General features: G+C 40.5%; 1 protein-coding gene across 1 annotated transcript in view; it reads right to left on the reverse strand.

Moving 5' to 3' along the window:
* NDUFA4L2 (NDUFA4 mitochondrial complex associated like 2) overlaps positions 1–26964 on the reverse strand; it is a 56404-nt gene that overhangs the window by 5351 nt on the left and 24089 nt on the right. The window contains exon 3 of the mRNA XM_081934255.1: positions 243–297. Coding sequence (XP_081790381.1) covers positions 243–297 — 55 coding nt within the window. The remainder of the gene's footprint in view (positions 1–242; positions 298–26964) is intronic.

The raw sequence follows: 26964 nt of genomic DNA on the forward strand, positions 1-26964 counted from the left end.
TCCCCCCCCCTTAAAATGCACTCCCTAAATCAGTGTTTACACTCCTTAAATCAGTGTTTACCAACATCTGCAACTTGACGTTCACACACGTTCAAGTTGCAGGCTTGAAAAAATACAGCCTTAAATCCTCACACTCACAGTTCTTCCTTTCTATATCTGCCAAGGTTTTCCCAGGATTAATTGTTGGACTATATTTTTCTTTAGTTCTATGCTGGGGTGCTCACTGGTAGTCCTGCACCTACCTTGTACTGGTCACTGGGACCCAGATTATTCCACGATTCTTGTTTTTTCTGCCAGCTGGAAAACAAACAAAATGGAATTATACATAATGAGTGTGTCATCTGGAATTTGCAATTGAGCTACTCCTTGCTCTGTTGCTCGTAATGTGCACTAGGATAGCTTTTATCCCCAGCCTGTTTTGGGGAATTCTCTTGCAATGAAGATATCTTGATCAGAAAGACCATTAGGGGACCTGGACTCACCAACCCACCCACGTGTTGTTGCTTGAATTCATGTTGGTACTTTAAGCATTAATAAAAAGGGACACTAGTGTGGACAAAATGGGTGTCATATAGCTACAAGCGGTGGACTGGGACCAAGGAGACAATTATAGTCCTCACTCAGTCACCATTTCTTCCTGCAATCTACATCATAGGCTTGCGAGGATAAAACATCACTCTTTGTTTTGTGAGCTGCCCAAGGAGGGGGGGGGGGGAGGAGTATAAATGTATTAATACATTATAAAAAAGGCTCATCACCATGAGCCCCTGTAGTTCAAATCTTCCACTCTTAAAGGGAAATAATAGTTTAGATAAAACCCACAAATATTCTTCTGCCTCTTTAAAATGAGCAAATTTGAAATAGTCTAAATGTTACGGACAATGGTCTGCTTTATTAGTTTCATGGATTATTATCCTGAGATAAGAGATATACTATACTGCCCATTCTTACAGAGACTGGGACATAAATTGGATTTTAGGGGGAAATAATGTTGTTTTTATTGTAAGGTTTTAAAAGCTTCCTGCTATTTTAATTCTGTTGGGTTGGAGTGTTTTTTTTTCCAGGTTTTGAACTAATTGTTTTATAAAAAACAGTTTATATAACCATCCCAGAATGATAGACAACAGGGAATAATGAAATAAGTACATTTTTAAAACCTTGTACAATAATTAAGCCAAAACAATTATGAAAGTTACATCCGCTGCTGGCACTGTTCATTTTTATGCAAAGCTGGGTTGTCTTGTAGCTCTTCCAAGATTATTCCCTTTGTTTCTAAAACTAGTAGTGGGCAAATATAAGAGGTAAGATAACAGCCATCAATGGAAAGATAAAATAGCCTTCTTTTCTTTGACCCATCCTGGCTGAGCATTATGGGAGTAGAATTCAATGAATCAGGATGTTTGATAGGTTCCAAGAATAAACCTTAGGTCCATACAATTTTGCACACCTAATTATTTTTTCCCTCCAGAATAGCCCTGAGAAACGGGATATAATAACTTAAACTGATAAACATTCTTTTTATCTCTGAACCTATACAAAGTTCACTTAACTATGTCTTATTCTAGCCACCCAATTTCAAATCATGGATTCTGAATCTAGCTGGCTGGCTTGAATAAAATGCAATTAAGATTAACTAGTGCCTCTAGGCAAGATGATAAACGGCGGTTAATTGAAAACAGACAGGGGAAGTTACGAGTCTCTCTGAATTGGTTTGTGGTAAAAAATATGACCTTGTTTCTGCAGAATATGGCTGTGTGTGTGTCTGTGTGTGAATGGAGAGTGTATACTGGATTATGGTATATATGTACAGTATTTGCAGCCTTCTTCTCTAGCCAACCTGCCACATTAAGCACATAATCATAAAAAGTTGAGTTTGGACACATCCATGCAGTTTTCTCAGCAAGAACATATGAAATTGGTTTGTTGTTATCTCTTTGCAGGATGTTTGTAAGACTTTCCAATCTAGGTTACAGTCCTGGGATTGTCTGGTCATCTTCCATCAAGGACTCACCAGATCCAAGCCTACTTAGCTCTTTAAGATCAGCCAAGATGGGCTAACAGTATTTAATTCAGCTATTTTGAGATAAAAGGGGATGAATTTGTCCGCATCCTCATTTGGCCTCATGAAAAACTTCTCAACGCCAGATTACAAAATGGCTACTGTCAAGGCGAGTTGCCGCATATAAATGCTGCTTGTTGGACGCTGAGTTTTCCTGGGCTTGCCTGCTACTCTGCTTGGTATAAGGCCACATTTAATTTAGGGTCCTGAGTAGATTTTGAGTCAGTTACTTCATTTCTAAGACCAAAAGGGCAGAACCTCAGTTCTGCCTGAAATCCAGCTGTTTCCTGGAAGATCTTTCTTCCAGGTCAGTCATGTTTCCAGATAGTCAGCAGTGAGGCAAAGACACTTTGGTGGGATTCAAATAATTTAACAACTGGTTCTCTGCCCTAATGATTTCTTCCAACATCCAGTTCAACAAACTGCTCAGAAAGTTAACAACCGGTTCTCCCAAAGTGGTGCGAACTGGCTGAATCCCACCACTGCTTTATACCCATTCAGAAGTGTGATTTTCTCACACTGGCAAACCTCATGATCGTGTTCACATACCTCAGCATCTGTTTTTTTTTTTTTTTTAATAATTTAGCTGCAGGTCAGACCATCTCCCAAGTGTCATTATAGATGGCATAAGATCATCCCTGGGTTGGGCTCAAGCCCTGTTACCCTCCAGTAGCTAACCTTCCTCCTTTCTTGACAAGCACAGAAACATGAAGCACTTGCACTGGCTTCCTCCATGCCTTTCAGTGGATGACAAAGGATACACTGGGGACTTTGGTAGGGAGGCTTATAGTCACATTCTTCATCCCAGTTTGAAAGCACGATGCATAATAAGTCACTGTAGATTGCTGCAGTGCTGGTCTGTGAGAACCAAAAATCAGGAGCAGCGTGGTAGCACCTTCTCAGACTAGCAAATGTGATTAAAATGCATGAAGCTTGTACATTTTAATAAAGTTTATTTGCCTGAAAAGGTCCTACCCCAGTCCTGCATAGGTTATAGCTGTGCAATAAGGTTGCCGTAGATTAGAGTGGCTTGCACATGAAATTGTGGGAATATTTTATTCCTCGCCAAATTTGTTTCTGAGCTGGGATCAAGGAAACAGGCAATTGCATGAATTAAGTTCCTTATTTTTCACCCAAGAATGACAACAACAAGCTGTTAGATGGGTGGCTGCAAAGACCCTCTCCATCCAGCACAGATATTACAATCTTCCACTCCTATAGAATACCACCCCTTACACACTCACTCATTTCCCTCTTCACATCATTCCATATAAGGAGCTTCCTTCCTTGCCCAGGCTTCTAAAGTTTCTAAGAACAATTATCTAAAGAGAATCCTTAAATTGTAAACCTTAGAACAGTGGTGGCGAACCTTTTTGGCACCGAGAGCCTGAAAATGGAGAGTTTGCGCGCATGTGCGTGTGTCTGGGCCGAAACCCAGAAGAGGAGCTATGCGCGTGCCAGAAAATGAACTTCTGGTTTTGGGTGCATGCATGCGCACTGGCCAGCTAGTCTTCCAGTTACTGGTGCACATGCACATGCAATGATCGGCTGGCCAGCGCGCATGGTCACGGAGGAAAATGGAAGACCAGCTCTTCCAGTTTATGGCATTGCTGCATGCGCAAAGGCCAGCTGATTGTCATGCACGCATACATGCCAGAAACCTGGAAGAGGAACGGGTGACACCGCGCATGCCAGGCCACATGGCGTTGGGTGCCACTTCGGGCATGCGTGGCATAGGTTTGCCTTAGAATGTATACTTTCTCTCATTTCTCTAAGTAAACGTCTTTCAAGTTTTGTGAACAACAAAGTGCAAGACAACCTACAAATTTTAAAGCAAAAAGAAATGAGCCTTGGTAAAAGTATAGATGCTCAAATAAATTATACAGGGTGTCCTCGACTTACAACAGTTCGTTTAGCACCGAAAAAAGTGACTTATGACTATTTCCCACACTTGTGACTGTTGCAGCATTCCCATGGTCATGTGATCAAAATTCAGACACCTGGCAACTGACTCACATTTATGACATTTGCATTGTCCCGGGGTCATGTGATCCCCTTTTGCAACCTTCTGACAAGCAAAGTCAATGGGGAAGCCAGATTCACTTAACAATGGTGTTACTTATCAACTGCAGTGATTCACTTAACAAAAGAGGCAAGAATCGTTGTAAAATGGGGCAAAACCTACTTAACAAATGTCTCACTTAACGACAGAAATTTTGGGCTCAATTGTGGTTGTAAGTCCAGGACTACCTGTATAATAAAAATACACTAATAGAAGAAGAAAAATAGAACAAAGCTAGGCCAGAACCAAGTTTACACTAGTGTACATCCTTTAACCTCTTCCCACTATTTGTTTTTCTTTTAACCAAGATGCATTGTTTCAAACAAAACACACAAGAGTAGCTGAAAGGCACCCAAGGCTGTCTGTTCCCTGGGCCTATCTTGCTGTTTCTTTTAGACAACGGGTTTGGTGAAGCCGTCCTGCCTCCCCTTCCCACTAGCAATCTCAGAGATGTCAGTGTGTGTTGCTGCTTTGCTGCTGACACAGGTTCCGTAGTAAGTAATGCAATGAGCTAACAAGATTATGGTTGTAAGCCACAACCTGCCAAGTCTCGTTACAATCCTTTTCCGTCAACTATACTAACCGTATAAGCAGTGTAAGAGAGAGAGATTTTATTTTTTTTATTTTATTTTTTTGCCCCAAATTGCCTTTTGAAGTGTAAAAGTATTACAAGTGAACAAGAAAACAATTGGAAAATCCTTGTCTCGAGTCACAGAAAAAAACAAGTTGTTTTTGCACAGAAGCATTTGTAAAATGGTCCAAAAGACCCTGGCAATTAGTGAAACTCAGTCCTACTGGATGTTTACTTAAATTGAGTTTACTGCACAGTAAGCTTGATGGGCAACTTTGCCAAAACATCCTTTTTTAAAATACAAAATCATCTTGGATGCTCTTTATTGAACTCTAATTTTTTAAAACCAGTTTTAGTAAATCCTGAGCTAGTAAGAACAACCATGCTGCTTCATTTTTTTAAAAATAATTTTTAAAAGCCGAACAGCATTCTTAACTGCAAATTTTATCTTTGAGTAATAGCCGTATTTAAATGTTGCAAACAAAGATTGCGAAATAGATACCTAAAAAGGAAAATTTAGTTAAAGAATATTTATACTTTTATGTCTATATTTAAATTCTTAACACTTGCCTTACAATGTTATGGGTACAATCCCTGTTATTTCTAAAATTCTCTTAAAGCAGAGATAACGAAAGTATTCTGCTTGATAGATGGAAAATTTCATTCAAATTTAAAATGGTTAAAATTGCAGAATTAAACGTAATTAATAGTCTTCTCATTTCTGCAAGGAACTATTTTGTGAGAAAAAAATTGGGATATTTAATTTAATTTTATGTTTTGGATTGTCATAGATTACATAGTATAAGGATGCTAGGCATGAAAGTATTTGGGTGTCTGCTTTCCATATAGTAGTCCTGAAAGTTGGATTCTGAAAGAAACCTTTCTCCCTAAGCCCTTATAGGCCTTCTGTAAACTGTATTATTTGACAGTTCAGGTAGTCCTTGTTTAACTACTGCCTTGGACAGTGACTTTTTGCAGTTACAACAGTTATGAAAAAGTAATTTTCCAATCAATGCTTTTATTTACCACCTTTGCCAGTCTGCAAAACAAAGGAAAGCCGAAGGAAGATCATAAGCCCAGATGCAGTTTTATGTAGCAGCTGCTTCACTTAATGACTTAGTTGCTTTCCCAATTACGGTTGCTAAACAAGGACTGTCAGTACTGCATTGAATCAGGTGAGGCAATGGATTATCTCGTCTTGAAGGCAGCTTTACATGATAGATCTCCCCAAGGGAAGCTCAGCATCTTAACTACTACATCACTGGCACCTTTATGGATTGACTCTGTCCTAGGATGTAATCATATGCTACTGAGCTTTGTGATAAGATTCTGAAAAGATAAGGTTTTAGAACCCCCGAAAGAAACAGCCAATTGTGAGATAGCAAGAGTGGGAGAGATTGTAGAGAAATGATTTGGTATTTGGTAAAATGATAGCAGAAATTCTGGGAAAACTAGATTGGTTGAGCCCATTGAGAATTCTCTGTTGAAGAATGAATAACTGAGACAGGGAAAGTTAAGTGGAGCCCAGAAGGAGATTTCTACTATACTTGTGTGAAATTACCTACCGCACTGAAGAAACTAATGAAAAGTAAGAAACAGATTTATTTCTTGCCTGATACTGAAAGATGTAGCTTAGTTTCTGTTGGTAGTATAAGGTCACTCTTCTTTCCAATAAATTTCTACTCCTCTCTTGTGTGACCTCATTAACCTTGGGGGGGGGATCTGTGAATAATCTACCTAAGTGAATATCTTCCTAGGTGCAGTAATTGTATATTAAGAATTTACAGAGATCAAACTGGATCCCAGTATGCAACTTATGAAATGGGTCCTAAATGTATGCATTAGGAAAAAAATATTTGAAGTCACAAGAGAAGGGAGAATCTCACCTGAGTATTTACTTTTTTAAAAAAATGTATTACTGGCCTTGGTATATTATGGCAACTATTAAATGGGTTAGTAAGGTTTTCCTTTGACATAAGGATAGGGGGAACATTGCTTAGAGATCCAAACAACAAATGCCTTCTTTGATCCTTTACAATTTAAATGTTTTTGCTCTTATTAACTTTGCTGTACATGAGACATCATAAAATTCAACTCTCCAAGCCTCTCTTTTCATCCTATGGCAGTGTTGGCGAGCCTTTTCAGCACCGAGTGCTGAAATGGGAGCACGTGTGCGCATGCTGTAAACCGAAAGAGCAGCCGCCCCCTGCACATGCATGCACTGGGAAAATGATCTTTTGGTTTCTGGCGTGTACATGCACATCGGCCAGCTGGTCTTTGCATGCGTATACGCAACAGAAACCAGAAGACAAGGTGGCTGGTGTGTATGTGCACGCCAAAACTGGAAGATCATCTTCCCGGCATGCGCATGCGCACTGGGGGGCTATGCTTCCGGTTTCCAGCGCTTCCACGCACGTGATGACCAGCTGGCCAGCATGCTGGAACCTGGAAGAGCAGAGCTAACGTGCCCAGCGAGATGGCTCTGCGTGCCAATTCTGGCACATGTGCCAGAGGTTCGCCATCACGATCCTATGGAAATCACTAAATGTCCATAATTGATAATAATCACTTTGTGATTTCTTTCTTTGTAAGATTTATAGCCCACTTTTATTATATAAGTTCAAAGCGCTTGCACTTCCCACCTTCCATTTCTCCCCACAACAACAACGACATTGTGAGCTAAATCAGGCTGGGAGAGAATGCCTGGTTCAGAGTTGTTCAGTGGAATGGTATGATCAGAGCCTGAGAAGGATTCTCATTCTGGACATCTTGACATTCCTATTCTATTAGTCAAAAGAATGGTCTTTCTGACAATTCATAAATAGGTTGTGGTTAAGAAGCTGGAAAGAATCCCACCTTAGCAGGATAAGGGAGAAAAGTGGCTTTTGAATGTTAAAATCTTCTAGGGGCTGAGATTGCTGTAACCTTTCAGCAAATCTGATCAGGAACCCCTTGCAAAAATTTTGCAGTCAAGACTCAGTCCTGTGACTGAGAATGGATTTGAACCTAGGTCTCTCAGTGACAATCTAACCCCTTAATTACTACACCATGCTACCCCTCAATATATTTCCATTCTTGTAAATGCCAGATCATATATTACTAACTCTTTACACTTTCAAATTCTCTATTCATGTTCATCAATTTTGTCTGAATATGTTTTTAATTGCCCCACACCTCTGATTCGTGTTATGAAATCAGCGCTATATTGTTCCGTGATCTCCTTCCTTTTCACAAAAGTTGATGAACTTTATAAGAAACCAACATACGGTTATGTGTTTTATTTTTTTGCTTTCTTTTAGCTATTTTTATTTCAGAGACAGAAAATATAAAATGGAACATTTTTAACTCTGAGACATAATTTACTAGGATTTTCTGTTCTTGATTTCTGCTGGCCAGCTTCTCCTGAATCAGATTTGCCTCTGCCCCATAATGCCTTCCTTGATGGTAGTTGTGTGTTTCCTTGAATTCCAGAATTCCTTGTATTCTGCCTTGAATTTTCTCACTTCTTTTCAAGCATGAGACCATCTCAGGTTGTGTATGGGCAACGGGGCATGAGGGAAAACATCTGGCCTGCCCATTTTTGAATTACAATGAAGATAGAGTCTATGCACATCCATGAAATTAATACAATGGTTAGTGGGGATCATAATTAAGTAGGACTCATAGCAGCAGTCAGTTTGGTGTAGTGATTAAGGCATCAGGCTAGAAAACAGGAAGCTGTGAGTTCTAGTCTGCTTTAGGCACAAAGCTAGCTGGGTGACCTTGGGCCAGTCATTCTCTCTCAGACCTGGAAGGAAAGCAAGGGCAAACCACTTCCAAAATCCTATCAAGAAAACTGCAGGGACTAGTCCAGGCAGTTGCAAGGTGTCAAAAATTGACAATAATAACAACAATAATACTTCAGACTTGATAATTAACAATAAGAAAGACAAAAAAGTCTGGATAGTGCACTTTGTGATACCTGAAGACAGCAGAAGGATAAGAGAAACAACTAGGAAAAAAATCATAAAATGTAAAGAAAGACCTGCATATAGAACAACTGTGGCAAAAGAAAGCAAAGATAATACCAATAGAAATAGTACTAGTCCCAAAACATCTGGAGCATCACTAGGGTACCAATGGCATTGACAAATCAACATCAAGTCAGGGTTCCAAGTAACAGATCCAACACAATCAAAACTCTGAGGTTAGGTGCTCTTCAAAGTCCAAATTTATTAGGCATGTCATATTGGCACATCTGGTGAAAACCCGCCTCTGAAAGTCCTGCGGTTTTCCCCACCCAAATTAAAATTCAAAGTTCTTTCCCCCCAGTCCACATGTCTGTTACATGGTCCAATCCAGTCACCATCCAAACTCCAGTTGGTTTCAATCCACGCCTCACCAGCATCTGGTGAGAACGTCCTTAGTTCCCAGGAGAAAGAATTTTATTTTTGCTACAGGTCCCCAGTATCTCTATCTCCGCCCTCCTGTTCCCACAGCTCTAGCTACTGTGGCAGCCCTGAAGATGCTCCAAAATGGCTTTAGGGTTGACACATCAGTTGATTGCAAAAGACAGCTTTACTTAGGACAGCTTACACACTGCAATCAAACAACACCATCAGCCTATCCCAGGTTCTTGGGAAGGACTCAATAGCTGGATAAAAAATCCAAATCCAGCCTAAACAGCTGATTGTGCAACCAACCAGAATCATAATAGAGGTTTGTAGAGACCAAATGTATCAGTGAAATAGACCTGTTCTTTCCTTCACCATATATGAATGTTGGTACGGTACTTATATGGTGATAACAAACACAAGGGGATGAAAAGATAGAATGAAAGAATATGATCCTGCTTCTTGTTCCATATCTGTGCTACAATTGTGAGAATTTCATAATTCTTTAAAACATAATCTTTTCAAGTACTATAAATCTGACTATCTTCCTTTTCCTTATCTTCTCAAATACAATGGTAAACACAACCTCTGCGATGAACACATGTATTCTGTGAACAAAGGTAGTGCATGGAGATAAGGAATTGACTATATGTGTATATATGCTTAGGAATAAACGTGCAAAAATATATTAAAGGGTGCTCAGTTCTTTTGCTCAGTTCTTTTGGTTACGGGGCTGTTTAAGCCAAGTAAAGTATAGACTTGACAAATGCATTTTAATGCATATTTATCTGTCAGGCAATAATCAGAGATGGTGGTAAGGTGCCCAGAGGGAAATAACCTGCATCTTTCCATTTAAATTAATATCCAGGACATTGGCAGACATCATACCAAGGCCTGACAAGGGATGGAAATCTCACTGTCAGATGCAGCCCTCTTTTCTTCGAATGAGGCTGAATTAACTTCTCAGGTCGGGACTGAAACTATTCCACTTTTCCAAATGTAATGCAATTGTAAAGAAGAACAATGGGGAAAATTGAAGCTATTTAGTGTGAAGAAGCAACTGAATTTCCTCTAGAATTTAGACTCAGAAGTCCTGAGCCATGATGATAAAGATGGCAGCTGTTTCTATCCACTTGTTACTCACGTATTATTAGCAGGCATCTCTCTCTCTTTTTTCCCCTAAGGAGCATACAGAGATTAAAAGGTAAGAATATCTCTGCTCAAGGAAAAAAAGAAATGGGAATGGATTCCCCACCCCCTCAAATAATCATTGCATCAGTGAGGTATGATCAGAGTGAGAATATAGGCACATAGAGATTTATCAAGTGAGTTTCTTGTAAGAGCAGGGGCCCATTCACCAAACTATCAACTCATCTGAATTAAGTCTCATTATTCATGTCAGGCAGAGGTAGGTTTCGGCTGGTTCACCCCGGATCAGGTGAACTGGTAGTGGTGGCGGTGGGAGGCTCTGCCCACCTGCCTGGATGCTTCTGTGCATGCTTCTGCGCATGCACAGAAGGGTCATGCGCACACGTGCACACAAACGAACTGGAAGGAAAACAAATTGAACCCCACCACTGATGTCAGGGTAATGATTTAAGCACTGACCAGCTGCTATGATGATGTAATACTGAAAATGAGTCAACAAGGTATTTGGACTGATATCACTTTAAGAGGCTCCGTTTGTGCTTCTGTGCTGTAATTGCTGATTGCTGTTTGTTTGAGGTCTGACTAAAGTATGTGTATATATTATTTGTAGATAAAACCACTATTTAAATACAAACCTCATTTTACTATATTTGCTCCTGGATTGTCTCACATAGTCACCCTGTGTGCACGCTGACAATTCATTTAGGAGTTCAAGACACTCCTTTGAGGCTATTTTGATGGCATAGCCCATCATTCTTTCATTCATGATGCTGCTATCTCTTATTTTTCCCCACAACAATCTTAGAGGTTAGGTTAAGAGCGACTGATTGATCTAGAATCAGCCAGTAACCTCGTTTGGCAGAGGGCCAAATGAGTTTCTATTTACTGAGCATTTTTTTACAAGTCAACCTGTATTTCTTCTCCTGTCTTTAAATTTTGCTTCTTCTTTAGGATTACCTAAAAATGAGTATTGGCACAATTGTCTCTACAGCTCAGCCCCTACAAAGTGGCATCCATGTGACCATTTTTACTGCTGTTCACTACAGAAACCTCAGAACAGGTGAAAGCCATCATGAACCAATGACTGCTTTCTCCAGCCAACCATGAGGAGAATGCAAAGCTGCCGGGTTCAGGAATGGCTTCTTAAGGAAGCTGTATATGAAGTTAATACAGCCTGACGAGTGGCATCCTTCTGTGTTCATTTTGAGTCAGAAACCACCTGGCTCTCTTGCCTAAGAATGATGATAGGGGCATATGATTTAAAATGGTTCAGGCAAGTCTGTATACATATGAAATTTTACTTGAGAATTTTGGGCACCTAGTTTTTTGGCATTTCTTGCCTGCTTTACTTTTGGCAGGTGTCAGAAATGAAACCTCATCAAACTCAACTGTCAAATGGTAAAACTGTGGCGTATCTTCTGTCAAACACTGACAAAATACCTAGAATATGTCAATGATAATCACTTATAAATAGCATTGTATTGTTTTTTTTTTTAATCCTGGCCTTCCCATAACAAGCTCAGGGTGGTTGAGATGATCCTCTCTTTTCTTTACAGGAGCACTAGCAGAGGAACTTACAAAAATATACACATCTGGTAGGAAAAATAGGAGGAAGTGCTACACACTGCCCCAAGCTCCAGAAAGAAAGATGGGATATAAAACTAACCAATCAATCTGGGAGTGTGTGAACTGAGTCCCCCCACTTCCCCTTGCTATTCTCTAGGTTGCTTGGAAAATTGGCGTTAGCCCCAGATTTTAGAGTAATAATTCTCAACCTTATCAGCTTTATGATGAGTGGACTTCGACTTTCAGAATTCCTCAGCCAACATGGCTAGATGGGGAGTTTTGGGAGTTGACGTCCATTCATCTTAAAGTTGCTGAGGTTGAGAAACATTGTTTAAGAATCTTCTATTCAGCTGAGAACTTTGTGGGCCAAACTTGGTTTGTAACAGAGTGCTTATCCTTTTTTTTAAGACATAGATGTTAGCGGGTGACTCCTGATAATTGGCTGAGAGATTCTGTTATACCAGTCCCAGTTTTCTCCTTCTATTAGGGACAGGATTTATGCCAAAAGAAATTCTCTGCACTATGTTCACAAACACTGCTGGAGAACAAATATATTCATATGGGTAAAGCTGAAAAGATGGAATTAAGATTTCAAAAGCAACACTAAAAACTAACAAGAAAGACTTGTGAATCCAGTGGCTGTGACAATAATCCACTGGGGAGACCATCAGGGACCATGCCACAGAGAGCTTCAATTGTTTGCAAGGTAGCTTCAAGGAGAGAAAATAAGCCAAGTTTATACAATTCCTTGGAGAAGTAGCCAAATCTGCCCTCAGCCATGTAGGCATATGCCCTCTATTCAAGATTATTTGATCCCATGCAGATATATGTATCTGCCTGTCAGATATATTTTATTCTCCCATCTCGGTGCACCAGGCTCTTAAAAAAATCTCTTTAGTCCTTGCAGTGCGCTAGGCTACTAATCTTATAGGTCAGCATTGTCCTAGCTTCAAAACAAATATAAAATTAGCCAGCTAAAAGTTGCTCTCAGAGCTCTGAATTCCTCTGGGATTATCTTTTGTGCTCAAGTTCAAAGAGTTTTTTTTTAAAAAAAGCTGCTTACATCAGCTACATCAGGCAACTATTTGTACACATATACAGAGTACACCTAAAGTCAAGCCATATAGATAATTTATCATATAAATCACATCAAATGTTGAAATGGATCGCTATTTATTTTTTATATTCTGCTCTATTATTTTTATAAATAACTCAAGGTGGTGAACACACTGAATAGTCCCCTTCTTCCCATTTTCCCCACAACAGCATCCCTGTAAAGTGAATCTGTCTGAGAGACAGTATCTGGCCCAAAGTCACCCAGCCAGCTTTCATGCATAAGGTGGAACTTGAATTCTTCTAGTCTGGAGTCTTAACCACTTTTTCTGCTTAACATTTGACACTTACCTTATTCATTTGACATATGACTTTCAAACATTTCTAAGCGTAGTAACTTTTTATCAGGGGAAAAAAAACCCTAATAAAACATATTGTGATTATTGGGGCCTGATTTTTGGTCCATTCTGTATATGTGTCTCTTTAATTTCTCTTCAATTGTTAATAATCTCATCCATATGCTTTAAATTCTCATGATGCATGTCATTAGAATCTAATTAAAGAATGTATGCCATTAGCATTTAATTTATCAGGTGCCAAAGTCTCTTATACAGGTAGTCCTTAGGGACAAGAATTTCCATTGATAAGATGGTTTAAAGCACAATGTCACATGACTATGCCAATTTGCGAGGGCAGTTCAGCCACTTCAAGTTTCCATTGTTAAGCAAATCCTAATGAAACATCATGTGGTCACCATTTCTGACCTCCTGCTGGTTTCCCCAGTGACTTTGCTTGTAGGAAACGAGTGGGAAAATTGGAAATGGTGTTCGTGTTACAGTATGAGAAACTAATTAATCAATTAGAATTAATTAAGATACCATCAATATTAATTTTAATGTCAGCCCTCGGGCTGCCATTCAGGGGGGAGCTCGTCCATCGCCACGCCTGCTCGGCCATGCTTACACGCCACCAACGCTGCCACATTGATGTTGACTCTCTGATGTTGGCGGAGCCTGTAGCTGCATGTGGCTCTGTAAGGCTTCCTTCACTGCTCTGCAGAGTAACTTGGGTGCAACTGCCTCCTCAGAAGTAACTCTTCTACTCAGGTGCAACTGCCTACTCTGACGTAATTCTTCTTCTTGGATGCTGCTAACCAGGAAGGAGGCTATGATGACACTGAGTGGGGGTGTGGCTGAGGGTGTGGCTCATGGTGATTGGTGATGGTGGGTGGGTGTCATCTGGGTGGAGTTGTGGGTGGAGCTGGGTGGGGTAATGGTATATATATGAGTGATGATGTTAGCTTGGTTAGAACTGACTTGGATTTGCTTACATTTGTATCATTGTCATTTAGTGCTGGTTATCACGTAATATTAGATAGAGATAAAGTTTTTCACCAAACAAACTGACTCTCTGTTTGCATTCAATGTGAATGCCGGAAAGTGACATTTAAGTATTCAAGTGTTTTATGGACTGGTCACTGGCTAAAATAATGATTCTATTCTATTCCACAAAGGTTTTCACAATTCATTGTGTGGTTGTTTGGATCCCAGTCAGAATCTTTCCACTTCTAATAAGGACAATTAGTCCCATATAATAAAGTCTATAGAAATCTATGGAAATGTGTAGGGTTTACTGGGGTTGGACTTCCTTTAACTATTTCAGAATAATTACTTCAAAGGGAAAAAATGTAAATATTGAAAATGTAAATATTCCAAATTTATATTATTTCAAATTAATGTTGATATAAATTGAGGGTTAAAAATCAGAAAGAGCTTATGGGAAAGACTATTTTTGTGAAATTGAAAAAGACTGATGTATGTATTTAGATTCCTATGTTAATAGCTTTAACATATTTTAAGCAGGTTGGTAAATAATTAAGAACATTCTTATGGGATGGATAAACACGAACTAAATTACAATTCACATACAATAACAGGGCTTTTAACTTTATTTTTTATTACTGGTCATATATTTCAAATTTTATTTCTCAAAGGAATTCAAGTGATCAAATTGAGAAAACATATTCACAATTAAGTGATTATATGTTCTTTCTGATATCTTGGCAGGAGCTTGATTCCTTGTTTAGTCAGTTGCATTTCCAGTTTTAAAAACTAAAATATATTTGAATAATGTTGGGCTGCAGCTGACTTTTATTATCATCATAAATTTACACTGGGGGAATAATCCCAGTTTATATATACCATGTGCATTTTTTTTCTTTTTGGGAGTTCATGGTCTAGCAGGGGTGTTAATGTGCACCTGCTTATTTCCTATAATTTTTGAAACCATTCATTCAGGGTATTATTAGGGGAATAAGGATTGTCCAAAACTGTGGAATCGCTAGGTGTTCAATTAAATGTCTTTTTGAGGATTCAAAATCTGTTGTATTTTTATAGTCATTAAAGGGTATTACTAAGGCAGGTTAATATCTGGCAAGACATCTTTGAAGGCCTTGGAAAAGATATTCAAATAGGATGCATCTATAGTTACAAGAATCAGAATTGCACAGTTTTGTATTCCTGTGACACTCTATGGAAGTGAAAGTTGGACTTCAAAGTAGCAGGATGGGAAGACTATTGATGCCTTTGAACTTTGGTGTTGCAGAAGTCTCCTGATAATAATGTGGACAGACAAGACACAAGCAGATGGATCCTCAAACAAATCAACCTAGGATTCTCACTCAAGTGACTAGGTTGAAATTATCCTCCTCAGACACCTTATGCAAAAACCCAGCTTTCTGGAAATGGCTCTAACACTGGGGAAAAGTGGAAGGAAAGAGAAGAAGACAACGACTAGCAGCAAGATGGGTAGAGTCAATTATTGTGGCGACCAGTGCACTGTTGGGACACTTGAAAGAACTGATTAGGATAGGGCCGTGATGGTGAACCTATGGCACATGTGCCAGAGGTGGCACACAGAGCCCTCTCTGTGGGTATGAGCGCCATCACCAGCTGGTCTTCTGGGTTCTGTCGAGCGCATGCACACCAGCCAGCTGCTCTCTTCTGGGTTCTGGGATGCATGTGCCGGAACCTGGAAGACCAGCTGGCCACTGTGTGCATGTGCATGCCAGCTGCTCTCTTCCAGGTTCTGGCGTGCATACATGCACACATGTACGCTCCAGTTTTGGCATTTGGCGCCGAAAAGATTAACCATCACTGGGATAGGGGTTCATGGAGAATATCTATATGGTCACTAGAAGTTGAAAATGACTGGATGGTACATAATCCACCCACCCACCCATCCATCTATCCCTCTTTTTATCCATCAACCACTAAGGTGGATATCAGTTATTTACATGCAAGATCAGCTATTTACATGCAAGATCAGCTATTTACATGCAACAGTGCACTGATCGCCACAATAATTGACTTTATCCACCTTGCTGCTAGTTGTTGTCTTATTATTATTAATAAATCAATGGTTAAGAGTCTTAAAGAATTTGTCTTCAGCTTCATACTGAATGTATAATATGACACATATAAACTATAGGCTTGCCCCATAATTGTTCAGTTTGGTTTAATATCCATATGCTTGTTTATATAATTTTGGGAAAATTAAATTAAAATATATTAGGGTGAATTATGATTTTGAATTATTTAGTGAATGCGGAATTTGTCAATATATGACAATATACTCTGGATTTAATGAGAATAGAGTATAGCAGTTAGAATGGTTACTATATGAAGAAAAGGCAGTGTCATATTGGGCTTACAACCTTGGATTTTTAAAAATATATATGTGTGTTTGCTCTCTGCTTATGAATTTGTTTTCTACTGATCTAATGAAATATTACTGTGTGTCAAGATTTAATACTGTAAAAAATACTTTTTTTCTCATTGTCTGATAATATTTTTGGTTTTATGTTTTCTCTTTTTATTAGTTTTCCTTACATCTCTTTCTGTATATTAAAGCAAATAAAAATCGTAGGAGAAAAAGGGACAACAATATCAACTTTAATATTGGTTGTCTGGACTGCCACTTATGCTACTTCTGCTGAGATGGGAATACGGAGCTCTCCAATTATTCTAGAAGCTATTCACAAGTCTTTGTACCTGTTTTTACCACTGCTGGAGTTTACTTATAGTTTGTGTGTGGTGGAACGAGTCCATTCTAAGGCATGGTTTATATAAGGATGTCCAAATACTGTCTCATGTTCATGCGGCAATGCAGAAATGCAAGTTGTAAGAAGAGTTCTGTTGACTTGAAGCTGAGAACTAAATGCCCAAAATGGAAGCGAAGCCAGCTACAACCATGTTTAGAGAATTACTTATTGATTGTCTTGAGTTGCGAGTGCTTAAATGTAAAACCAATATGCTCAAGTGGAGGTTCTTATCAGATGACAACATGCAATGTGAATGTGGAGAGACACAGAGTCTGGCCCATCTTCTGGTATGTCAGCTACTACCAGAAACATGTACTGATGGTGATTTATTTTGGGCCAACGACACAGCCATAAACGTGGCTTCATTCTGGCACTTTAAAGTTTGATCTAGAGGCGAAAGAAGACGTTTTGATGAACGCTTTTATCTTCTATTGAAGGGCTAATTTGTTATTATCTTTTGTGGTCTGGAATACTGTATATTCCAGATATATCCCAACCTATTCCATGCTTATTTTCCTGAGAGTGGGTGGGGATGTACTCTAAACAGTACAATTATTTTATTCCTTGTAACCAAATTTCTTTCTGCCACTATAGCAAAGAGTACATAGCCTGAAGTTGTTTGTTGCCATTTTTTTTTAAACACAGTCATGTTGCGTTTATTGACTCAGGCGCAAGCATCTCTTGCTATCACCCATCCAAGATCAAACCTTTGAGCTTATGGAGCACTGTGGATGAAGTTTTCATTATTAATGGACTTTGTGCTTCTTTTATTTCCTGTGAAACAATAAGGTTCAGGCTCCAAGATATAGACATCGTAATCCAAAGGTGACTAACTGTGGACTTCATTTTCATTATTTAGTGACGAATCTCACCCAAACTGGTTGCAATCTTATGCATTCTATGAGAGTAGATACTTTCAACTACTACTGTCTCTTGTTGTTTCTGTTGCTTCCACAGAGGTGTTCAATGTGTTTAGAACATCCTATCATGCAGTGGTGGGATTCAATTTTTTTTTACTACCAGATCTGTAGGCGTGGCTTGATGGGCATGTCAGCGGAAGGATACTGTAAAATCTTCCTTCCCACCCCATTCCAGGGGAAGGATACTGAAAAATTCCCTCCTGATCAGCTGGGACTCAGGAGGCAGAGAATAGATGGGGGCGGGGTCAGTCAGAGGTGGCATTTACCACTTCTCCAAACTACTCAAAATTTCCACTACCGATTCTCCAGAACTGGCCAGAACCTGCTGAATACCACCTTTGTGCTCATGGATATCAAATAAGACAAATAATTATATTCTTCTGGACAGCTATTTTCAGGGTTCCAAATAACACCCAAAATTAAATCAGAGTCCAAGGCAAAGTATTGCTCAAAGTTCCAATTTATTAAGAGAGCCATGTTGGCACATCTGGGATAACCTGAATCTGAAAGCTTCCCAGTTTTCCCCACCCAGTTGAAAGTTCAAGATCCTGCTCCCACACCCACAAGCCCATCACATGTTCCAATCTTCCACTGCCATGCTGGCAGTTCCACCCATCCAGTTCCGGTCAGGTGCAGACAGGAGTGGGTTCCTGCGGGTTCTAACCGGTTCGGTAGAAGAGGTTCGTCAAATCTACCGTGCCATTTAGAACCTGTTCCAGCGGTGGGACAGTACCAGAACACCTGCCCCAGCCCCTTCACTCCCTCCCCCCGCCTGTCTGGTTGCCGCTCGCTCCCTCCCCCTTCCTGTCCGCACCACGCTTGCCCCGCCTGCCACTCACTGATTGGCTGGGTCACCAATCGCCCTGCCCGCCTCTAAGAGCTCTATCGAAACCCACTTACCTTTTTTCTTGCTTGGCTCTCTATTGCTGCTTGCCGAGGAGATAAGAAAGCTGCAACTAAGCGCGGGGCAGTGGGGAGGTGGCAGCAGGCCTGCTGGAGTGGCCTGCCGCGGCCCTGCACTATAAGCAAGTCCAATGACCTTATGTGGCCTTGCAAGGATTCCGGGCTTGCTTATAGCGCAGGGCCATCAGCAAGCATGGGCGTGGGGCTACATTCCCTCTAAGGTGCGCGGCTGCGCGGGCGCCCAGGTGGCAAAAAACCACCGTGCAGCAGTTTTCAAGTGCCGCGCAGTGATTTCTATTGCCACAGGCTTTGGAAGCTGGGGAGGTCCTTTGCAGGGAGCTAGAACGGGCCGCCCGCAAAGGACTTCCCCAGACTTGCTTTGAGGAGCACGGGGCGACTGAGGCTAGTTGTGAAGCCCCAAAGCCCCCGCCACCACCGGAAGAACTGCTGCCACCTCCTCCTCCTCCTCCTCTAACAGGCAGCACTGCCGGATTTGCCGCCCGGCGCTGCGGCTGAGATGAAGCCGCCAAAGCTCCAGCCGGCATCTCCGCGCGTGGCAGCGGCGCCTCCCCTCCGCTCGGAGCACCTGAGCTCAGCGCTGGGTTACCCCTGCCCCCTCCTCCTCCTCCACCATGCTTTTGAGGAGCCATGAGGCTGCAGGAGACAGTAGGAAGGCAGGGGGGAGCAGGGGGAAAAAAAGCCTCATGGCTCCTCAAAAGCACGGCGGAGGAGGAGGAGGGGGCAGAGGTAACCCAGCGCTGAGCTCAGGAGCAAATCTGGTGATTCTGTTGGAGGAGGAGGAGGTAGCAGCAGTTATTCTGGTGGCAACTCGTCGGCATCTTCAGCAGTAGACCTGCCCACAATGAAGAAAGCAAAGATGGAGCAGATCCACGCAGATGACGTCGCTGCAACATGACTGGAGGAGGAATTCTGGGAGTTGAAGTCCACAAGTCTTAAAGCTGTCAGGTTTGAAGACCTCTGCGTTTTTTTTCTAGGGGTGGAAGGGTCTTGTAACTTGACAGCTTTAAGACTTCCATGCTTCAAATGCCAGAGTTCCTTAGCCAACAGGACTGGAGGAGGAATTCTGGGAGTTGGAGTCCACAAGTCTTAAAGCTGTTAGATTTGAAGACTCCTGGGGGTTTTTTCCCTAAAGGATTAGGGGTGCAAGGATCTTGTAACTTGACAGCTTTAAGACTTGCATGCTTCAAATGCCAGAGTTCCTGAGCCAACAGGACTGGAGGAGGAATTCTGGGAGTTGAAGTCCACAAGTCTTAAAGCTGTCAAGTTTGAAGACCCCTGGGGGTTTTTTCCCCTAAAGGGTTAGGGGTGCAAGGGTCTTGTAACTTGACAGTTTTAAGAGTTGCGTGCTTCAAATGCCAGAGTTTCTGAGCCAACATTTTGGTTGCTAAGCAGGAGCGTTGTTAAGTGATACTGATATTATATAACACTTTGAATTAAGCGTGTACCTTGAAGAAACATAACTTTGAGTTTCAAATAATACTGTTTTCATTGTTGTCTTAGGTGACATCTGTGAAAAAAATTCGGGTGCTCAGGCATGAAAATGTGCCGCTCAAACACTATACTTTTCTGCTCACATCGAAAAAAAATTAGAGGGAACATTGGCGTGGGGGTGGGGACCGCAGTGGGAGCTTACATGGTGCGGGTGGCCTTTGCAAGGTGCCCAGACTTGCCTAAGATGCCTGGCTGCCAGCAAGCACGGGCGCGGGGGTGGGGACAGCGGCGGAAGCTTACACAGCGCGGCCGGTCTCCTAGGACCTCCTAGGCGCCGACCGCGCCACACAAACTACCGCCCAGCCCGTTGCCCCGTGCTCAGCAAAGCAAGTTCGGGAAGGTTTTTTGCTGTCGGCCAGGCATCCTAGAACCTGGCTGTCAGCAAAGGACTTCCCCGAACTTGCTTTGCTGAATACAGGGTGACGGGCAGTCGTTTGCACTGGCTGCGCCACGCAAACTACCACCCATCGCCCCATGCTCAGCAAAGCAAGCCTGGGGGTAGGCTGGCTGCGAGCAAAGAACTTCCCCGGACTTGCTTTGCTGAGCATGGGGCGACGGATGGTAGGCTGTGATGACAGCACCTGCAGAAAATCATGAGTCATTTTGTTTTTCATCAGGCTTGATGGATTCTTGGTGAAGAGATCACATTTGTTTAGTACACAATCCATCTTCACTTCACAATAAAGAAACTGGATTGTGGGGCAGTATATTCTAGGTGCACTGAAGAGCATTCTGAATAACTACTAGTGTCACACTCCATGCTGTAATTTATATAATAAGATACAACTCCATCAGCGACAGAATAATTTTCATCAAGATTCAGGGCAACTGCCTACCAACAATGGATGCTGAAGAAGTAGTTGATGAATTCTATGGAAATTACAAGTAATAGATCCAACACTGAGGAAGTATATGCTAATAATTATTGGCAACTTTAATGCAAACTTTGGAGAGGAACCTTCATTAAAAACAGTTGAAATATTTGGACTAGGAACCAAATATAGTGATGTAAGAGGCTGATAAGCTTCTGTATAGTAAATGGTGTTTGTCTCACCAGTTATTTTTTCATCAATTTCTACATCCTGATGTCTCCAGGAAGATGGTTCTACTCCCTGGTTTCTCCAAACACGCAACACTATAGTTAAATAGATGGCATCTTATGCAACAATGGATGGAAAGGCTCTATGCTGAATTTCAAAATGCTGTTGGTACTGTCTGTGGCTACTGATTAATCAACTACTGGTTACAGAAATACACATCAGACTCACAAAGATCAGAAAAGATCCTATCCCTACGAGATACAACCTAGAATCCACTGTAGAAGAGCATAAGGTTACAAATAAGTTTAAGAAATCCAGAGAAACCACAGCAACATCTAACTGTGTATCAATGTCATAAGATAGTGTTTCTCGACCTTGGCAGCTTTTAAGATATGTGGACTTTGACTCCCAGCTGGTTGGGTGTCTGGTGGAAGGGGGTGGGAGAGGGTGTTGAAGCTCACATATCTTAAAGTTGCTAAGGTTTGAGAAACATTGTCATACAGAACAAAGATGAAAGGAGTTAATGATGGAGCATAACATGAAAAAAAGAGGAAGGAATACATGGAAAAACTGTTCAAGAAGATCAACTCAGATGACATCATATTCAAGAGAGAAAAGTATGAGAAGGAACCAGTGATGCTCTCAGGCCTGGAAACCATCGTTTGCATTGGGCCTTCAGGCCTGCCACATTTAATGCTGTGGGAAATTGGGAGGGGGGATTATATGGAGTGTGAGATATATTGTCAAAATAACATCCCTTTCTCAGAGAGTCAAGGACGTCTTGCCCTGCACCTGCAGTGATGTGACTAGGAGGCATCTACATTGTGATGGTGCCTGATTGGGCCATGTGATGGACATGTGGGTGCTGGGCAGGGATTTGACCTTTCGTTTGGGTGGGGAAAACCTGGAAGCTTTCAGATTCGGGTTTTCCCAGATGTGCCAATATGACATCTCTAATAAAATGGAACTTTGAGGAACCTCAAGCCTGGGAGTCTTCTTTCGTTAGGAGTGTTACTTGGAAGCCTGACAGATGCTTGAGGAGAGAGTCAGATAAGCTTAACAACTGGCAAAAGGGAAAACCCAGGGTGGAGGAATAAAATCCCTGTGGAGCTTTTAAAAGAGGCTGATATGGAAAGAAAAAAGGTCATGTAGTCCTCTCTCAACAAATGTAGAAAATACAGCTAGCAAAATTATATCTATATCCCCAAATGCTTCGAAAGAAAGATTTAAAATGTTCTAATTGCAGGCCACTACCTCCCAATATCATATGCCATCAAGATCTGTTCAAAATTCTGCAGAAGAGGTCCGAGTCCTACATACAGATAAAAGTGGCAATTGAAACAAGCAGGATTCAAAAAGAACAGAGGAACATGAGACCAAACAGCTAATATTAAGTAGATGAAGGAAACAACAAGAGAATATTTTTAAAAAAGAGCTCTACATCTGTTTTATAGCTACTCCAAAGCTTTTGAGAGCACTGATCATTCGAGACTGGAATGCAATAGGCAGAGGTCAAATGCTATTGGTTTGGGCCTGGTCACTTGAACTGGTAGTAAAAATGTTACTGGTTCGCCTGAACCGGTAGTAAAAAAAATGCTTTAAAAACTTCAACGATCATGCAGCATAGCTGATTGTCACACAGCTGATCTTCGGAACCCTTCTTAAAACTTTTTTAAAGCAATTTTTTACTAGGTAGTAAAAAATGCTTGAAAAAGTAAAAAAAAAAAAAGGTTCCAACATCAGCTGTGACAATTAGCTATGCTGCGCAATTGTAGGAGCCTTTTCTTTGTGTGAAGTCCAGCTGCTTTTACATTGTGTGTGAGTCAGTTGTGTAGTTTTTGTGTTATCTTTGTGTAAAGTGTGATAGTCTGTTTTTGAGCTCTCTGTGACTCTATGAAGTTCCTGCTTGTTGCAGGGGCCATTTTGTGTGTAGTCCATCTGTTTTTGCATTGTGTGTGAATCAGTTGTGTAGCTTTTGTGTTATTTTTGTGTAAAGTGTGATAGTTTTTTTTTTTTTAGCTCTCTGTGACTCTATGAAGTTCTTGCTTGTTGCCTGCCCAGTCACACGAACACCAAGCCATGCCCACAGAACTGTTAGGGAACATTTTTGAATTTCACCACTGGCAATAGGTATAGCCTGGCATCTAATTCAGATGGTAAGAAATATCTGCAACAACCAAAAAGTCACCGTCACAACTCTGAATGGTTTACCATGGAGGAGGAGATAAAAAGGGCTGTATTCTGTCCTCATACCTTTTCAAGCTATACTAATGAATACATCATATGGACTGCAGATTTCTAAAGGTTGGAGTCAAACTAGGAGGAAGGAATTTCAGCCTGCTGAAGTATGGAGACCTCACATTTGCAAGTACTGCATAATGTGGTGAGAGATAGGACAGTTTGAAGAGCTTTTATCCATAGAGTGACCAGGAATCAGCTGTGACTGGTCTTTGCTAGGGGACCACATAACAGCAGTTTTCTGCAGGTTTCAGTACTGGGAGATGACAGTATCAGTTATCTTAGAACTGCCAATCACTTTTGAAAATTGCCTATTAACCATCTTAAAGCTATTAGAGATCTTTGCAACAACAAGCTTGAAAGATAAGTTTAGCCTCAACTCTGAACAAATGAAAAATTATGTACAAACTTAAGAAACGAACACCATAAAAAGCTAAATGAGATTTTTTTTTTAATCTAATAAAGTTACAAATAGATTAAGGGTCAAGTTAAATTGGAATGTTGGTTTTTACTGTAAGATTTTAAAATTAAGTATAAAAAATAAATAGCTTCTCATGGGAACCAGAATTATTTTGGCTATCTATTACAAAAACAAGTCACTATGACATTAGAAACAGACACTAGAGGGGACTAGCGACTCTAAGTAGGAAAAAAAAGACAAGTCTGGTTTTTGTGTTTGTTAACTGAGATGTACAAAATGTTACAGAAGGTCATAACACCTTTAAAGAGGACTTTAAAGAACGGTGTCAGAAATTTCTAGTTACAATATCAGTATATGATGCTAATTCTATATATAGATTATCTCAAAAAGAGGTTAATCAAGGAATGACTAACGTAGAGCAAATTTGTCTGACAAGACAGACAAAGTAGTGAAAGTGGAAGTATAAATGAACACCTAAGAGAATGATTTGGAAAAGGGCACTTCATTGATTATACAAAAGAAATTGGGTGAAGTTTTAAAAATTAAAGGGGAAATATACCTGACGAACCAAAAGAATGACCTAGAAAATATTTTCTCATTGGATCTACCCAAGAGGCTTGCTAAAACCTTGAAGAAATCTGTGCGAGGGGATAAAGAGGAATTGAAGAAAAATCAAATGCTACTACTATTTTTAAATGAATTAAATATTAAGACTGTTAGAAGGGAGGAATATTAAGTTGGTTTATTTGATCAAGGTTAAAATAATACTTTTTCTGTTTTGCAAAATTCTGACAATCCTTTTTGCTGAGACGAAAATTTGAAAAGTTGATATTTCATGAATTTATTATAAATTAGGGATGATATATTAAACTTTTCAACATCGTCATGAATGATTTAGATGAGGGGATAGAAGAGGAACTTATCGAATTTGCAGACAATACCAAGCTGGGGGAAATAGCCAACCCTTTAGAAGCTCAAGATAGAGAAGAATCTTGACAGACTCAAGATAGAGAAGGATCTTGACAGACTCCAACACTGAACCCTATCCAATAAAACACAATTCAATTGTAGAAAAGTAAGGTTTTACACTTAGGCAAGAAAAACCAAATGTACCAGTATAGATTAGGTGGCACTTGGCTTGACAGCAGTAACTATGAGAGGGATCTAGGAATCCTTGTGCACAACCACTTAAGCATGTAGTAGTGTGCTATAGCTACCAAAAAAACAATCCTATGTTACATCAACATAAGTATAGTATCAAGATCACATGAAGTCTGGAAATATTGCATTTGGATTACTGCATCCAGTTTTGGTCACCATGATACAAAGAAGATGTTGAAAGTCTAGAAAGAGTACAGAGAAGAGCAACAAAAATGATGAGGGGTTGGAAGATAAAACATACAACAAACAGTTGCAAAAATTGGGTATGTCTAGGCTTGTAAAGAGAAGGACTAAGGATAACTTGATAGTAATCTTCCAATATTTGAAGGGCATCCACAGAGAGGAGAAGGTCTACTTATTCTCCAAAGACTTGAGGGCAGGACAATTTCCTGTTACTGAGAACAATTAACCAGTGGAACAACTTCCCTCCAGAAGTTGTGGGTGCTCCAACACTGGAGGTTTTTAAGAAGAGATTGGACAACCATTTGTCTGGAATCTTATAGGGTCTCCTGGTTGAGTAGTGGGTTGGACTAGAAGACTTTGAATGTTCCTTCCAACTTTGTTATTCTGACATTCTGTTATTATTCTGTTAAATATTGAGTTTGGATTTTTCCCCCCACACTCAAATGCTAGGTCACATGATAATGAATACAGCGCTATTATATCTACTAGGTTTATAAGGTGATCAAGTGTCATTGCACCCACAAAAATCATTGTAATTGCAAGGGGAAATAGTTTTGAAAAGACTTGCGTAGTTTTGTGCTTATAGCAAGCCTGCATGAATGACACAAGTGTGTGTCTGCACCTGTAAAGGAAGGGGAAGGTCATCAGCCAGCTCAGATTGTCTCTAAATAAAACAAATAAAAAGTCTGGGTGTTTAGCACAATTTTAAAACGTTCCGGTTAATCTTAGGTGTGCAGTTGTATTAGTGTTGAACATCAGCTCCCTCCGTGTTTATTTATTTGGCAGCCTGTGGCAAGTATTTCTTCTTTGATTCCCATCCTTTAGTAAAACCAGTGGGGAGTGGAATTAAGTCCACAAGCTCTATAGGGGGAAGCAATTCTAGTTGGTGTCATCCTGATGTAAAGCTATAATAAAATTGTATTTTATTATGGCATTAGTTAGTATTTTATTAGTATTGGTAATAAAATATCGTAACACTGTATTTTAGGTATGTTAATGGGAAAGAAAGCCATGGTGGTGCAGATTGAAATTCAGAAGGCAATTGGACTGTAATGGGAAAGGTTTGGTAGCCAACACCTGGGGTTTTCTCATTTTGAAGCTGAGTTTTCATGGAGCAGGATGGCTGGAGAAAATATCTACCAAATCTCTTGCTTTTGCTGTTGGAACATCAAGCATTTCTAAACTCTTGCTTTGTTTGGTTTTTTTTTTTAATCCTTTTCTTCCCCTTCGAGGTGTCTGTGGGGAAACAATCTGGGATCGGGCAAGGAACAGGATAGGGCGAAGTTGAGCCAGAAAAACAATCCTGGAGTCAAAGTGGGGAAAGTTCCCACGAGAAACTCCTTCTCACACACACATGCACTCTTTCCTGCTCCTCTAACACTTTGGCCCCTGACAGGAAGCAAACTTTCCATTTGGGAATCAGATTCTGATAAAAGAAGAGATTCGTTGTTGCCTAGGCAGAAAAAGAGATTTGGAATGTACTTATTCCACTCTAGCTCCGGATTTTACTCCACTACTCTGACTAGCAGTAACTGTTGCCAAATGGTGAACTTTTGGAGACTCATAGATGGATCTCATCTGAGAGCTGTGTGTCCCCTGAGTTTGCTAGTACTGCTGGGCTTAGTTGGTCCCTTTGAAACAGATTTCAAAA

The sequence above is a fragment of the Natrix helvetica genome (genome assembly GCF_964273705.1).
Source record: "Natrix helvetica genome assembly, chromosome: 1".
In the NCBI taxonomy this organism is placed as follows: domain Eukaryota; kingdom Metazoa; phylum Chordata; class Lepidosauria; order Squamata; family Natricidae; genus Natrix; species Natrix helvetica.